This window comes from Gigantopelta aegis, chromosome 9, assembly GCF_016097555.1.
Source record: "Gigantopelta aegis isolate Gae_Host chromosome 9, Gae_host_genome, whole genome shotgun sequence".
In the NCBI taxonomy this organism is placed as follows: domain Eukaryota; kingdom Metazoa; phylum Mollusca; class Gastropoda; order Neomphalida; family Peltospiridae; genus Gigantopelta; species Gigantopelta aegis.
The window spans coordinates 71,141,237-71,157,465 of NC_054707.1; the positions used below are offsets into that span (position 1 = coordinate 71,141,237).

The 16,229-nt window shown below is 40.2% G+C and overlaps 1 protein-coding gene across 1 annotated transcript in view; it reads right to left on the reverse strand.

Annotated features, from left to right (window-relative positions):
- The window catches only part of LOC121381739 (zinc metalloproteinase-disintegrin-like MTP4), a 71,724-nt gene that overhangs the window by 16,681 nt on the left and 38,814 nt on the right, over positions 1-16,229 (reverse strand). The window contains exons 11-14 of the mRNA XM_041511086.1: positions 14,850-15,020; positions 11,312-11,444; positions 10,325-10,486; positions 1,000-1,122 (exon numbers count right to left, since the gene is read on the reverse strand). Coding sequence (XP_041367020.1) covers positions 1,000-1,122; positions 10,325-10,486; positions 11,312-11,444; positions 14,850-15,020 — 589 coding nt within the window. The remainder of the gene's footprint in view (positions 1-999; positions 1,123-10,324; positions 10,487-11,311; positions 11,445-14,849; positions 15,021-16,229) is intronic.

Consider the following 16,229-nt stretch of genomic DNA (forward strand, 5'->3'; position numbering starts at 1 on the left):
GCACATTGATTTTTTATCTTATCATCGGCTATTGGACGTCAAACATATGGTCATTCTGACACTGTTTTTAGAGGAAACCCGCTGTCGCCACATAGGCTACTCTTTTTACGACAGATAGCAAGGGATCTTTTATTTGCGCTTCCCACAGGCAGGATAGCACAAACCATGGCCTTTGTTGAACCAGTTATGGATCACTGGTCGGTGCAAGTGGTTTACACCTACCCATTGAGCCTTGCGGAGCACTCACTCAGGGTTTGGAGTCGGTATCTCGATTAAAAATCCCATGCCTCCACTGGGATCCGAACCCAGTACCTACCAGCCTGTAGACCGATGGCCTGCCACGACGCCACCGAGGCCGGTGTCCTGGACGGAGACAGGCGTGCGCTACAACAGCTTGCTCTGAATGTGCACGTAAAGCCCTATGACCTGACCTGACCTGAGCTAATTGTGCAACGTTTATATGTGGGTTCGCTTAATGTGTGGTCATTTATCACAAATACATGTAAACTAGAGAAATATGCTACTTGCAAATTTATTATATATATTTATATACATTTAATTATGAAATTTGACCACAATTACTTTTTGGTTCATGCAAGTATGCATGCACATCGTTTTTTACTTGCATGAAGCAAAATATAATTGCGGTCAATTCTTAAATGAAGGCAAACAAGTAGCACCTCTCGATTGCCATAATGTGTATAGACGCAAAGAAAATTTTATTATTTTTAAGTAAATAAAAAAAATATATATCTTAACAAATTATCAAACTATATAGATTAAATCTCATTTTTAATACAGGTGTTAAGACAAAATGCTAGAACAGCCAATGCATGCAGCTTCACTTGCATTGCCACTGAAGTAATCGATAATGCAGTACACGGAGATCAAAGGTAGAACTGTGCGTGCTTTAGTTGGCTGTTCCACCAGTTTCCTTCATACCTGTATAAAAAGAAGATTTAACACTTGTTTAAATCAATGTCACGAATTCCGTCTCACCTTGTTATCACCACACGTTGTCCCTCTAGCCGCGTCATGCTTAGAACATGAAGTGGGTTTCTCTGGAAGCCGGCAGTACATGGAATAACATATTCCATTGATACCATTTTTTAACGTAAGATTCTGAAATAATATAAAAATAACAACTTATTGATGTCAAACTGACATAATTTTAAAATAATATGATTTTTAAATGCAAGACCCTGAATTATTAAAATGCTACTTTCGGTATTGGTCAACACATTAAGACCCTGTGATAGTATCAAAACAACACCATTGCTTAAGGTTACACACCAGTATTAATTACTCAATGCAGTTCAATACAATTTCTATGTCAGAATGTATTCTGTGCAAAATACAACACTATCGAGAGGGTCATGTGACTACTAATTACAGGGAGTGCTCTCAACTGACAAGTACCGTGTAAAAAATCAATATAGGTCGACCACCATGCCTAAGCACCGCCTCGTGTTATACAAGTGGCACTATACCACTTGCACAGTTATTATCAGTTAGTACTACACAAATTCAAACTAATTGGTTATTAAAATACTACAAACGTCAAAAAGATTTAAAAATGCATATCAGAATTTTGTAGTAGTTTTTATGAGGAACTATTTCCTAAACACGTAACGAAACGACAAATGGTGGCGTGTTGCTTTAAGTCAAGTCCGTGGAGTCATATCAATTAACTAACTAATCATGGGCTCACAGATTAGTATGTTACATATTGTTTGAAACACATACATATCAGTAAGTAATTCTATTATGGAAATGATCATCCGTAAAAGTTCCCACTGTTTTTTTTTTTTTTTTTTTTTTTTTACATGTTTTGCTAACAGCCAACCAATCAGTGCTTTAGGAAATAATTTTTAAAAAACGCTGCACATTTTGTGTCACAAAAGTATATATGAAAACAATTTAAAGAGATAAAGTTGACATCCATACACATTTTTAATAAGTATAAGGATACGTTCCAAGTACTAGGAAAGACTTGACTTTCTTTCATATTCATCAATCTTATCCGATTCAAATATGATGTCTATCAAATTCACAATTATTCTTGTTCGAGCTTTGTTCTGATTGCACAATTCATATGTCCACCGGCTTTCGTGCTATTAGATCGCCAACCGACCACTTGATCGCCAGTGTTCTTTGTAATATTTCTAAGGCAAGGTATATGAAATGCTCAACTTCTTAAATATATGATCACCAATTTCTGTTGATCTTACAGGAGCTTAAAACATATTTTGGTTGAGCATGTACACCACGGAATTGAAATCACATAGCTGATAATAGTAGCACATGTGGCTAAAACTGCTACACGAAGCGTTTAAATCAACATGGATATAAATAAGTAACTCCATATTCCTACGAGTTTCTTAGTAGGTCTGTTGCAATGTTCATTCCACAGAAAACTGATTTAATAAAGGATTTCTGTCAGTCCAAACACTTCATACATTTTGGCATTAATTGCCACATAGTTGAGTGCAATATGGAATCCACCCAATGTAATATTTGCCTCGTCAAATTCATTGGGATAGTGCCATTCTATTTCAAAAATTCCTGTAGATGGCAAAGTCAAAGGTAACGAATTGACGTTATATGTACCCAGAAATAGACTGGGTTGACGAACAGTAGACAATATGATATCATGGTGCTGAACCCACTCTATTATGGAGCTAACCCACTCTAACATGGGGTTATCTGTTGAACAGCTTTCATACGGTAGAAAATATCTTATAACAGATTAGTTGGCAGCATACCGAAGAGCCCGTGCCAGATTGAGGGAAGTGAATTATGTGTACCACCTTTGTTTGACTGTGTTAAGGAGCAGTATAACTGGTGATTTATTTCCTTAGATACTGTTATCCAGTATGAATGACATATTGTGTTGGTTCTTTGGGTGATCCACTGTGACGGAACATGCTCTTATCTTTTCGCCTGTGGCGATGTTAATTGTTTTAGAGGGCCGTGTGCAGCTTGGTTACGTAATACCCCCGCGCGACGGCGGTAGAGCTGCGTCCCAATATGAACTTAGACCAGATGTGGAGGCCATGTGGAGAGTGGTTACGTAATACCTCCGCGCGACCATGGTATCTCTCGCGAACTAGGCGACGACCAGTCTAGGCTTGTAAGGAAATATACCGTCTCTGGGAGTTGTGGAACTATCACATGATAGGTGAGGTACCGCGTTGGGCCCCCAGGCGATATTCGCTGTCTCTGAGATTTTTGAATAAATAGATAGGATTTTAGAGATATCGGGGAGAAACACTGGAAGGCTCCCGGGGAACGTTGTCCGACTGGACTGGTAAATACATTTTTCTGCTCTGTTGTATAACTTTGATGTGATTGATGTGACTTTAAATATTTTAATACTGTATTGTACCAATATTATTTAGACAGTGTCTCCGGTAATCTGACTAAGTAAATTGTAGGCTTCACTGTTCTAATATTTGTATACGAGTATTTGGTAAGATAAAGCTTAGCCGGTCATCCTAGAGGACCTAGGTAAACTGTATGTTATTGTCTTTATTGGGATAGGTACCAGTATTAATTCTGTATTACAAGGTTACGGAATGAGTATTTAAGGGTTAATTAAAAATTAACCAGTTAGGAATAGCGTTGTAATTCCTTTATTAATTAAGTTCCCCTGGCAGCGTTTCTCAATTATCACACGTGTGTGTGTTGTATCACGGTGAAGTGATTAGAATATTGTGTAAACTAGACACCTAGTGATTAACTAATTAAGTGATTAGCTCTGGGTTGTTATTATATTGTTGTTGTTAATTAACTACTGCGGCAAGTACATTTGTCAGCGTTAGAGTTAATACAGATTCCAAAGTGTATTGTGTATTGTTGTGTTTTCTAGTGAACTAAACGTGCTACATATATATATTTATATCAGATCTTATCTCTGATTATACCTAGAGCCGAGCCACTCGGGTATAGACTGCCCGATACAGAGAGATCTAATAAATATACAGTTAGGAGAGATATTTGGATAATCGTGTTTTATTCAGTTACGGGTATTATAGGATCCCCGTGACAGGAATAAAAATTGGGTGGCTCGTCCCGGATCTGAAACGGGACATGCATATTTGAAAAGTATGGTTTGTAAATGGGGGCTTTATAAAAATGTTTTACAAATTAAGTAGAAATAGCACTAGAAAAAAAATAAGTGCGTCATATCTAAACATGGATAAGAATTTGCTGGATACGCTCAGTGTAGTGGAGATAAAGAGGGCGCGTAAGGCCGAATTAGTTGAAATCGCGAGTGAGCGGGAAATTGATTTAACATCAGCTAAAACATTAGGAGATATAAGGACAATTATTATCCAGGACGTTTTTGGTGATAGTCCTGTTATGGAAGAAAGTGAGATTGTTCCAGAGATAGAGATAAATGAGTTGAGTGTGGAACAACAGTTAGCTTTTAAAAAGCTTGAGTACGAAAGAGAAGAACGTGCAGAGAGAGAGAGGAGGGAGGGACGGAGAGAGAGAGAGAGAGAGAGAGAGAGAGAGAGAGAGAGAGAGAGAGAGAGAGAGAGAGAGAGAGAGAGAGAGAGAGAGAGAGAGAGAGAGAGAGAGAGAGAGAGAGAAGATAGAGATAGAGAAAAAGAAGATAGGGATAGAGAATTCCAGTTAGCAAAATTAAAAGTGGAACATGAGTTAAAGTTGAATACTGAAGAAGTTAGACGAGAGGCAGGAAATGGGTTTAACATGTCGGAGGCTTATAGATCAGTGCCTGCATTTGACGACCAGGAGATAGATATGTTCTTCCAACTTTTTGAATGGGCCGCTAAGCAGCTAAATTGGCCGCAGCCTAAGTGGACATTGTTAGCCATGTCCAAGTTTAAGGGGAAGGCTAGCGTAGCTTATAATTCAATGAGTGATGAGCGAGCAAGTCAGTACGACCTAGTTAAGTCTGCAGTGTTGACGGCTTAAGAGTTACGACCTGAGTATTATCGTCTACGGTATAGCGAGTTGAGAAAAACACAGGGTCAGTCTTATAGTGAGTTTTTGGCTAAGAAAGCAGGGATGTTTGATAAATGGGTGGTTTCTCATCAGGTAGGGTCATACACCGAGTTACGGGAATTGTTGATCTTACAGAACATTATAAATGGATTACCAGTTAGCTTACGTATTCATTTAGAGGATCGTGATATCAAAAAAATAGAGGCAGGCAGGCATAGCGGCAGATGATTACGTGTTAATACACAAAGCTCAGGCAGTACAGGGTAGCTCTATACAACAGGGTGATAAGAAGAAATTTCAGCCAGGTTTTTCCCGGGAAAGTAACTATCGGGGAGAGTCATCTAGTTGGTCAACTAGTCAGGCAAGGAATGCACCTGGTGGTCAAAGTAAGGATAAACCTGCATTATCAGCCAATGCAGGAACTTTCCGTCCACATTGCAGTTACTGTAAAAAGGATAACCATCTTGTCGGGGACTGTTTTAAAAGGAAACGCGATAATGCGCAAGTGGTCGGTTTAGTGAGGTCAGCTCCGTTAGCGAGAGAGTTATTGGTTAGTCCCATGGCAGAGAAGGTAAACCCGTATGTGTCCACTGGTATGGTTTGTGATGTGAAACAAGAGTTGAGTCCTAAGGCAATATCAATCTGTCGGGATACAGGGTGTAGCCAATGTCTTATAACGTCAGATTGTTTAGCTGGTATTGAGAATTCAGATACAGGACGTAGTTTGGCCTTAACCTCAGTTACTGGGGAAAATATGGTTGTCCGGTTACATAACGTTTTCTTGTGTTCGAAGTTTGTGACGGGACCAGTCATTATGGGTGTTGTGAAGGACTTGCCTTTTGAAAACATAGGAGTTTTGTTGGGTAACGATTTGACTAGTCAGTGTTGCCAGCCGCAAAGTGACAAATTGTTAATTGAAGACAGCCCTTTACCAATAGAAGAGTGTGAGGTTGATGAGATTAGATATCCTGCGTGTGTAATGACTAGGGCTATGGCCAGAAGGGTAGCACGAGACCCAGAGGATATTTGTGATTTGTCTGATACGTGTGTGAGCCATGAAATTGGAGTGGATGAGGTTATCAGTAAAATGGTAGATAAGTCAACTGAGGAACTAAATGTGGTGGAACCTGTTGACCTCCCGCAGAGGAGAAATGAACCAGTTGTGTTTGATAGAGGGGACTTACCTTGTAATAGACAAGAGTTAATCCTAGAGCAGGGGGCTGATCCAAATTTGTTGGCAGCTCGCACTACATTGTTAACTGAGGGTGAGATGGAGGATCAGATGTCAGGTTATTATATGGAGAAAAGAGTATTAATGAATAAGAGTGTGGAGAAGGTTGTGCCTGATAGTGAGGAATATGTGACAAGATGTAGAATTGTGGTGCCCTCTAAGTACCATCTGTCATTGTTATTGTTAGCACATGAGGACGTGTTTGCTGGCCACTTAGGGCGGAATAAGACTCATAGTAAACTTGCCTCAGAGTTTTATTGGAAGGGAATGTTTGCAGATGTCAGTAAGCATTGCATGTCATGCCATGTGTGCCAGGTTGTGGGGAAACCAAATCAGCTAATTCCTCCCTATCCCCTGCAGAAGGTTCCCATAGTTGGGGAAGCCTTTTCAAAAGTATTGATAGATGTCGTGGGGCCATTACCGAAAACGCGTTCAGGCAATCAATTCTTATTAACAATTATCTGCTTAACTACGCGTTTTCCAGAGGCGATTCCCTTAAGGAAGGTTACTGCATCTGCTAGTGCGCTGCTTAAATACTTCACGTATATGGGTTTACCAGGTGAAATTCAAAGCGACCAGGGTACGAACTTCATGAGCAAGTTGATCCAGCAAGTACTGTTTATGTTAGATATACGACAGATTCGTTCTGCTGCATTCCACCCTGAGAGCCAGGGCGCAATAGAACGTTTCCACCAGAGCATGAAAAGTATGCTCCGCTGCCATTGTTTTGACAATGGTACTGACTGGGACCAGTCAATCCCTTTCGTGTTGTTCGCAGCACGGGATGCAAAGCAAGAATCTTTAGGATTCACCCCATTTGAGTTGGTCTATGGGCATTCAGCCCGAGGCCCTCTCAAATTGGTAAAAGATAGTTGGTTAGACAAGGATAATGCCGAAAACCTGCTGATTTATGTAGGGAGCGTTAGAGATAGGTTGTGGCAGGCGAACGAACTAGCTAGGAAGCATCTGAGCTATGCTCAGAGCAAAATAAAATCAGTGTTTGATAGGAAGGCTAGGAGTCGGGAATTTAAACCAGGGGATAAGGTGCTGCTGTACCTTCCCATTAAACGGGGTTCATTGCAGAACAGGTATTTCGGTCCCTATGTTGTGCACAAACGGGGTATGTGATAAACACTCCTGATAGGGTTAGGAAAAGTAGGTATTGTCACATCAATTTGCTAAAAGGTTATTTTGACAGACTGCCGATAGTTCCAGTGTTACCTGTCCAAATTGAGAGTCACTCAATTTCCTGTGATGACGTCAAGACTGCAGAGATCAAATTAACCAACAGCCAGATTCTAGCAGATTTGAGTTCTTATCTACAGCACCGTGACAGCCCCCAGCGAGCAAAGTTGACTACGTTGATTCAAGACAATGTTTCCATTTGTCAGGACTTTCCAACGGTTACCAATACCTTAATCCAGGATGTGCACTTGGAACCCAATGCTACACCGATTCGACAGCATGCCTATCGGATAAACCCTGTAAAACGTGCGGCACTGAAAAAGGAGATAGATTACATGTTGGAACACAACATTCTGGAACCACCAAACAGTCAGTGGGCATCACCTGTTATACTAATTCAAAAGGGAGATAACAGTTTCCGGGTGTGTGCTGACCTACGTCGCGTGAATCAACTCATCAAGGCAGATGCCTACCATTTACCCCGCCTTGACGATTGCATCGACCGAGTTGGACACGCTCAATACATCACCAAATTGGACCTATTGAAGGGTTTTTATGCCATTCCGTTAACGGAGAAAGCTAAGAACATTCTGGCGATCATCACGCCTGACGGCCTCTTCCAATTTCGAGTGATGCCGTTCGGTTTGAAGACTGCCCCTGCTGCTTTTCAAAGGATGATGAACCATGTATTATCAGACTTAGAAAACGTCAGTGTGTATCTGGACGATGTGGTGTTAGCCACCGACACTTGGGATGAACATTTAACCGGTTTACAACAAATATTCAGTCGCCTACAGAAAGCTAACTTGACTGTGAATCTGGGTAAATGTTAATTCGTGAAAGCTTCAGTGACCAACTTAGGTCATACTGTCGGACATGGTTGCGTCGCCCCACTGCAGGCCAAGACACTAAGCATCAGCCAGTATCCTGCACTGACCAACCGTCGTGAAGTTCGCCGGTTTCTTGGTATGGCCGGTTATTACCGTCGTTTCTGTGCTAAATTTGCGACGGTAGTTGCCCCCATCACATGGCTGCTAAAGAAGGAATCGAAGTTCCAGTGGTCAGATGAATGCAATAAGTCATTCAACCGTCTTAAGCAGATGCTCTCCTCGTCTCCCGTGATGGCAGCACCAGACTACCGAATGCCTTTCAAGCTGGCTGTGGATGCCAGTGACGTGGGAGCTGAAGCTGTGCTGTTCCAAGAAGACGAAAATGGACTGGACCATCCTGTACAGTTTCTTCTCCAAAAAGTTTGACAAACACCAGGTGAACTATTCCACTATAGAGAAGGAAGCTTTGGCCATGGTACAAGCTCTGAAGCATTTTCAGATCTACGTGAAATCGGCATTGCATCAAGTGGTTGTCTTCACGGACCATAATCCGCTTGCTTTCATTCACAGAATGAAAGCTACCAACCAGAGAGTTTTGAGATGGAGTCTTCTTCTGCAGGAATTCCCAATTACTATTGAACATATCAAGGGCACATCCGATGTAATCGCTGATGCCCTGTCCCGAAGTTGAACGTTGTGATAATGTGTTGACGTTCTTGATTTCTGTTTTTGTTTTTATATATTTTATTGTATACCAGGGACTCAGAGACTCAGTGTGATTACTGGTAGTCACCTTATTACTATGTGTTATAAATGCTCGGATGCGTCGGTTAACGCACATTTTGTTTTGTTTAAATGTAGTATATTTCCCTAATCCTAGAGTAGAGGAAATATCCTTTTTGAGGTGTGGGTGTGTGACGGAATATGCTCTTATCTTTTCGCCTGTGGCGATGTTAATTGTTTTAGAGGGCCGTGTGCAGCTTGGTTACGTAATACCCCCGCGCGACGGTGGTAGAGCTGCGTCCCAATATGCACTTAGACCAGGTGTGGAGGCCATGTGGAGAGTGGTTACATAATACCTCCTCGCGACCATGGTATCTCTCGCAAACTAGGCGACGACCAGTCTAGGCTTGTAAGGAAATGTACCGTCTCTGGGAGTTGTGGAACTATCACATGATAGGTGACCTACCGCGTTGTGCCCCCAGGCGATATTCGCTGTCTCTGAGATTTATGAATAAATAGATAGGATTTTATAGATATCGGGGAGAAACATTAGAAGGCTCCCGGGGAACGTTGTCCGACTGGACTGGTAAATATATTTTTCTGCTCTGTTGTATAACCTTGATGTGATTGATGTGACTTTAAATATTTTAATACTGTATTGTACCAATATTCTTTAGACAGTGTCTCCAGTAATCTGACGAAGTAAATTGTAGGCTTCACTGTTCTAATATTTGTATACGAGTATTTGGTAAGATAAAGCTTAGCCGGTCATCCTAGAGGTCCTAGGTAAACTGTATGTTATTGTCTTTATTGTGATAGGTGCCAGTATTAATTCTGTATTACAAGGTTACTGAATTAGTATTTAAGGGTTAATTAAAAATTAACCAGTTAGGAATAGAGTTGTAATTCCTTTATTAATTAAGTTCCCCTGGCAGCGTTTCTCAATTATCACACGTGTGTGTGTTGTATCACGGTGAAGTGATTAGAATATTGTGTAAACTAGACACCTAGTGATTAACTAATTAAGTGATTAGCTCTGGGTTGTTATTATATTGTTGTTGTTAATTAACTACTGCGGCAAGTACATTTGTCAGCGTAGGTTAATACAGATTCCAAAGTGTATTGTGTTTTGTTGTGTTTTCTAGTGAACTAAACGTGCTACATATATATATTCATATCAAATCTTATCTCTGATTATACCTAGAGCCGAGGCACTCGTGTATAGACTGCTCGATACAGAGAGATCTAATAGATATACAGTTAGGAGAGATATTTGGATAATCGTGTTTTATTCAGTTACGGGTATTATAGGATCCCCGTGACATCCACATATGCTGATACAACATAAGCCTTGATGCACGGGTTATTTACAACCATCTACTGTTTTCTCATTGATATCATTGTTGTATGTTGTTGGCTGTATGAACACATCGGTCCGAATGTTGGATGGGAAAAAAACACCCATCACATCAGACTTTGCAACAACTTCCCTGGCCAGGCTGGTATCACCTGCTTCAATACTGTCATAGGATGAACAGTAGCCCTTCGTATGGATGAGTATGTTAGTAAGTTGTTACAATACAGTGAAGTCACTTTCATGGTGAGATCAATATGCTTGGGTGCCTTGAAGAACGGTGCACAATTTTTACCAAGCCTGATGACATGCTATTGATTTGCTGTGATTTGATTATTATGAATATTTGGAGTTTGATCTATCTCCTTACAGACAATCCAGCATAGGGAGTTTTATAGGCTCTCCTCCTGTAGTATATCTTGAACGTCCTCAGACTTAGGAGAGTTTGTGGTTGAATATAAATAGCTCCAATTTTCCAATTCTGACCTAACGATCTCAGCAACATAGTATACAGTCAAGATTTACTATGATCATGTGGTTGGTGGAAAAAACAACAGTCATTAAAATGTTTCTGATGTCTTAGTTTGAGCTACTGGCTTGTATTGATCTGTGGTGTCGAGACTCGGCAACAACGCCTGCTAGATCATGCCAAAATATAAATACATGTATGTTATATACTAAACGTTTCTGATAGTTATTACTTGAGGTTCAAAGGGACTATCCTGAACTTGCTGCATTGTAAGACGTTTGCGAGTAATAACATCCTTTAACAGAATCATTAAGCATCGTATCTTCACGCTCGAAAGATCTTAATTCGCTCTCTGATACTAATGCATTTTATTTTTAATGACTAGTGAATATAAAATAGTAATAGCTCTGGCCAAATACTGCTATTTAGCTCTTGAAATAAACCAGCTGATGTGTAAAATGCCACTTGAATAGTCAGTAGCCCAGTATACAGGACATTTGGAGAACTGCTTAAACTATTATCAGCTAAAATGACAACACCAATACCTGACAGAGTTTTGATTCTGGACCGCGTATCCTTTTACACTGATCATCAAGGCTGTAAATCTGTCCTGGCAGGTCATAGACTAGAGGGACATTCGCTGTTGTTACCTTCTGTGTCAAACACTTTACTCCATAGCTGGTTAACAAATGAAAACAAAAAACACTGCGACTGAAACTTGTAACATATGTGAGCAGACACGTCCAATTACACATCGATTTGTCTGTCACATCGATTTAAATGTCACATCGATTTAAATGTCACATCGATTTATCTGTCACTACAATTTATCTGTCAGATCGATTTAAATGTTACATCGATTTAAATGTCACATCGATTTATCTGTCAAATCGATTTGTCCGTCAGATCGATTTAAATGTCACATCGATCAATTTATCTGTCACTTCGATTTATCTGCCAGATCAATTTATCTGTCACTTCGATTTATCCGTCACTTCGATTTATCTATTATCTGTCACTTCGATTTATGTCACATCGATTGTCTTGCAAGCTCATTCCGAAAACATAGTGCTTCCGACCACACCATTATCTATCCGCCCATGCAGCATTGCAAGTCAGTCAATCAACCAGTCAAGGAACTAAACAAGAAGCCAACCAGCCAATAGGCAACTACCCAAGCTACAGTCCGTCTGCGTTAAAATCGAACTGATCAATTGCAATATAACTCTATAATGAGACCTGTGCTTAGTGACATTATGTTTCATTTTTTTTATTCGATCTGATGTACGTTTGAAACACAATAAAACACTTATATGCTTTAGCACTATTCTTTATTATGTTACTTGCCACTTCATTGGTTCCCTTTTGACGCAAATTGACGGTAACCAACAAGCCAACCAGTTAGATAGTCAGTCACCATGTTGTCACACAACCACTCAGATACTATGTCAGCAATCAACCACTCAGTCACTATGTCACCAGTTAACCGCTCAGTCATCACTATATAAGCAGTCAACCACTCAGTCATCACTATGTAACCAGTCAACCACTCAGTCATCACTCAGTTGTAACCAGTCAACCACTCAGTCATCACTATGTAACCAGTCAACCACTCAGTCATCACTATGTAACCAGTCAACCACTCAGCCATCACTACGTAAAAAGTCAATCACCCAGTCATCACTATGTCACCAGTCAACCACTCAGTCACTATGTAACCAGTCAACCACTCAGTCTCTATGTAACCAGTCAACCACTCAGTCACTATGTAACCAGTCAACTACTCAGTCACTAGGTAACCAGTCAACCACTCAGTCATCAATATGTAACCAGTCAACCACTCAGTTATCACTATGTAACCAGTCAACCACTCAGTTATAACTATGTAACCATTCAACCACTCAGTTATCACTATGTAACCAGTCAACCACTCAGTCACTATGTAACCAGTCAACCACTCAGTCAACTTTATGTAACCTGTCAACCACTCAGTCATCACTATGTCACCAGGCAACCACTCAGTCATCACTTTGTTGTAACCAGTCAACCACTCAGTCATCACTATGTAACTAGTCAACCACTCAGTCATCACTTTGTAACCAGTCAAGCACTCAGTCATCACTATGTAACCAGTCAACCACTCAGTCATCAGTGTGTAACCAGTCAACCACTCAGTCATCACTATGTCACCAGTCAACCACTCAGCCATCACTATGTCACCAGTCAACCACTCAGTCATCACTATGTCACCAGTCAACCACTCAGTCATCACTATGTCACCAGTCAACCACTCAGTCATCACTTTGTTGTAACCAGTCAACCACTCAGTCATAACTATGTAACTAGTCAACCATTCAGTCATCACTATGTCACCAGTCAACCACTCAGTCATAACTATGTAACTAGTCAACCATTCAGTTATCACTATGTCACCAGTCAACCACTCAGTCATCACTATGTAACCAGTCAACCACTCAGTCATCACTATGTAACTAGTCAACCACTCAGTCATCACTATGTCACCAGTCAACCACCCAGTCATCACTATGTCACCAGTCAACCACTCAGTCATCACTATGTCACCAGTCAACCACTCAGTCATCACTTTGTAACCAGTCAAGCACTCAGTCATCACTATGTAACCAGTCAACCACTCAGTCATCACTTTGTAACTAGTCAACCACTCAGTCATCACTTTGTAACTAGTCAACCACTCAGTCACTATGTAACTAGTCAACCACTCAGTCATCACTTTGTAACTAGTCAACCACTCAGTCACTATGTAACTAGTCAACCACTCAGTCATCACTTTGTAACTAGTCAACCACTCAGTCACTATGTAACTAGTCAACCACTCAGTCACTATGTAACTAGTCAACCACTCAGTCATCACTTTGTAACTAGTCAACCACTCAGTCACTATGTAACTAGTCAACCACTCAGTCATCACTTTGTAACCAGTCAAGCACTCAGTCATCACTATGTAACCAGTCAACCACTCAGTCATCACTTTGTAACCAGTCAAGCACTCAGTCATCACTATGTAACCAGTCAACCACTCAGTCATCACTTTGTAACCAGTCAAGCACTCAGTCATCACTATGTAACTAGTCAACCACTCAGTCATCACTTTGTAACCAGTCAAGCACTCAGTCATCACTATGTAACCAGTCAACCACTCAGTCACTATGTAACCAGTCAACCACTCAGTCATCACTATGTAACCAGTCAACCACTCAGTCACTATGTAACTAGTCAACCACTCAGTCATCACTTTGTAACCAGTCAAGCACTCAGTCATCACTATGTAACCAGGCAACAGCTCAGTCACTATGTAATCAGTCAACTGCTCAGTCACTATGTAACAAGACAACCACTCAATCACCATCAAATCAGACAGTCACTCATTCACCGTCTAACAGTCAAGCTGTGGCCATCAAACCAGACAACTGCTCAGTTACCATCAAACCAGACAACCACTCAGTCACCATCTAACCAGACAACCACTCAGTCACCATCTAACCAGACAACCACTCAGTCACCATCTAACCAGACAACTACTCAGTCACCATCTAATCAAACAACCTCTCATTCACCATCTAACCAGTCAACCAGTCAGTCACCATCTAGCCAAATAACCACTCAGTGTCCATCTAACCAGACAATCACTCATTCACCATCTAGCCAGACAACCACTCAGTCACCATCTGACCAGAGAACTGCTGTCACCATCTAACCAGACAACCACTCAGTCACCATCTAACCAGACAACTGCTCAGTTACCATCTAACCAGCCAACTGCTCACTCGGTCACCATCTAACCAGACAACCAGTGAGTCACCATCTAACCAGACAACAACTCAATCACCATCATATCAAACAACTACTCAGTCACCATCTAAATTAGTTATACAACACTTACATGTATAAAGCATCCATTGAGCGGCCAAACATGTGTGCGTGTGCGCGCGCAAAGCAACACGCTTCTCTCTCTCTCTTTCTGTATATATATTTTTATATCTGTGTGTGTGTGTGTGTGTGTGTGTGTGTGTGTTTTGAAGTTTACAAACGAAGATAACTAACTCAGTTTTCATTAGTGATGCCAACAGATTCTTGAAGTACGAAACTGAGCAGGACGAGAACAGCCAGGGGTTGGTCATGTCAGGATCTGTTCTAAGCCTGCTAGTAGCAGCCATAATGTATTGGTCTTCTCCTGTGCATGTGTTGTTATCACCATCGTGTTCAGATCCCAAACTGAATAACAAATAAAACAAACATCAAGGATAAGACATATCAATCATAAAACAAAGAAGAAAAACAGAATCATTTTTTAAAACAAATATAAAATAATGCTACAAAAATCTACAGCAGCTGAGGGACACTACCTGGACAACTACAGCAACACTCGAGAAGAAGCTGTACGGTACCAAGAGAGATCTACAGAGGACAATATCTTTGATAGTCACAGCTGGCTTCAACGTGTAGTTGTCAAGCGAACGAAAATCAGAAGAAGAAATAATCATGGAATTTGTGATGATTGTTCCATTTTCGGGGTGGTGGTTGACACGATTTATTAATCACCAGCTACTGGATGCCAAACATTTGGTAATTTGGACATATTATCATAGAGAGCAAACCGGTACTTTTTTTTTCATTAGTAGCAAGGGATCTTTTATATCCCACTAACAGGATAGTACATTCCACGACCTTATATATACACGTAAAAAACACTTCGAGGTGTTTTGTTTGTTGTTGATTATTATTACTATTATTCAAAACAATGTCCACTACACATTTCATGTTGAATAGATATTATTTTAAGATGTAATATGCACTTGAACGTAGTTTAATCCTGACCGAATATAATCGTATGCAGTGCATGTAACATAAGGGCTGTGGACTCATTCGGACATCCATAGAAATAGATTGACGTACGGGTGGTATAATTGTCGTTATTTCATTAGCAGCAGGCGACAATGTCTCGTGCAGTAGGTGAGTAAAATTAATTGTAAAAATTTGGAGATACAGAGATGTTTATGTGTTACACTGTATTTCAACACAAAGACGGACGCAGTATGTAAAGGTTCTTTATTTGAAAGAAGGGTGTTGTTTTAAACCCTATAAAAATAATAACAAGAATATTAAAATACATAAATAACAACATCATACACAAAAGCATAACAACTACACAACTCTCTGCAGTATATTTAAAGAAAATATACTATTTATCCAAATATACATACCAAGGAATTTAATTAATGCTACTCATTAATGCAATAAATACACTATATATTATCTAATATTTATTAATAAAGGATTAATAAATAATCTAAAGTCCACATCTCTTTTCATAAAGTTCAGCACAATTTAAGGTTAAGCTATAGAATATAAATATTTACAATATGATATAATTAAAACTAAGCTTCTGTTTACATGTACATGAACTGCACGTGCATGTAGAAT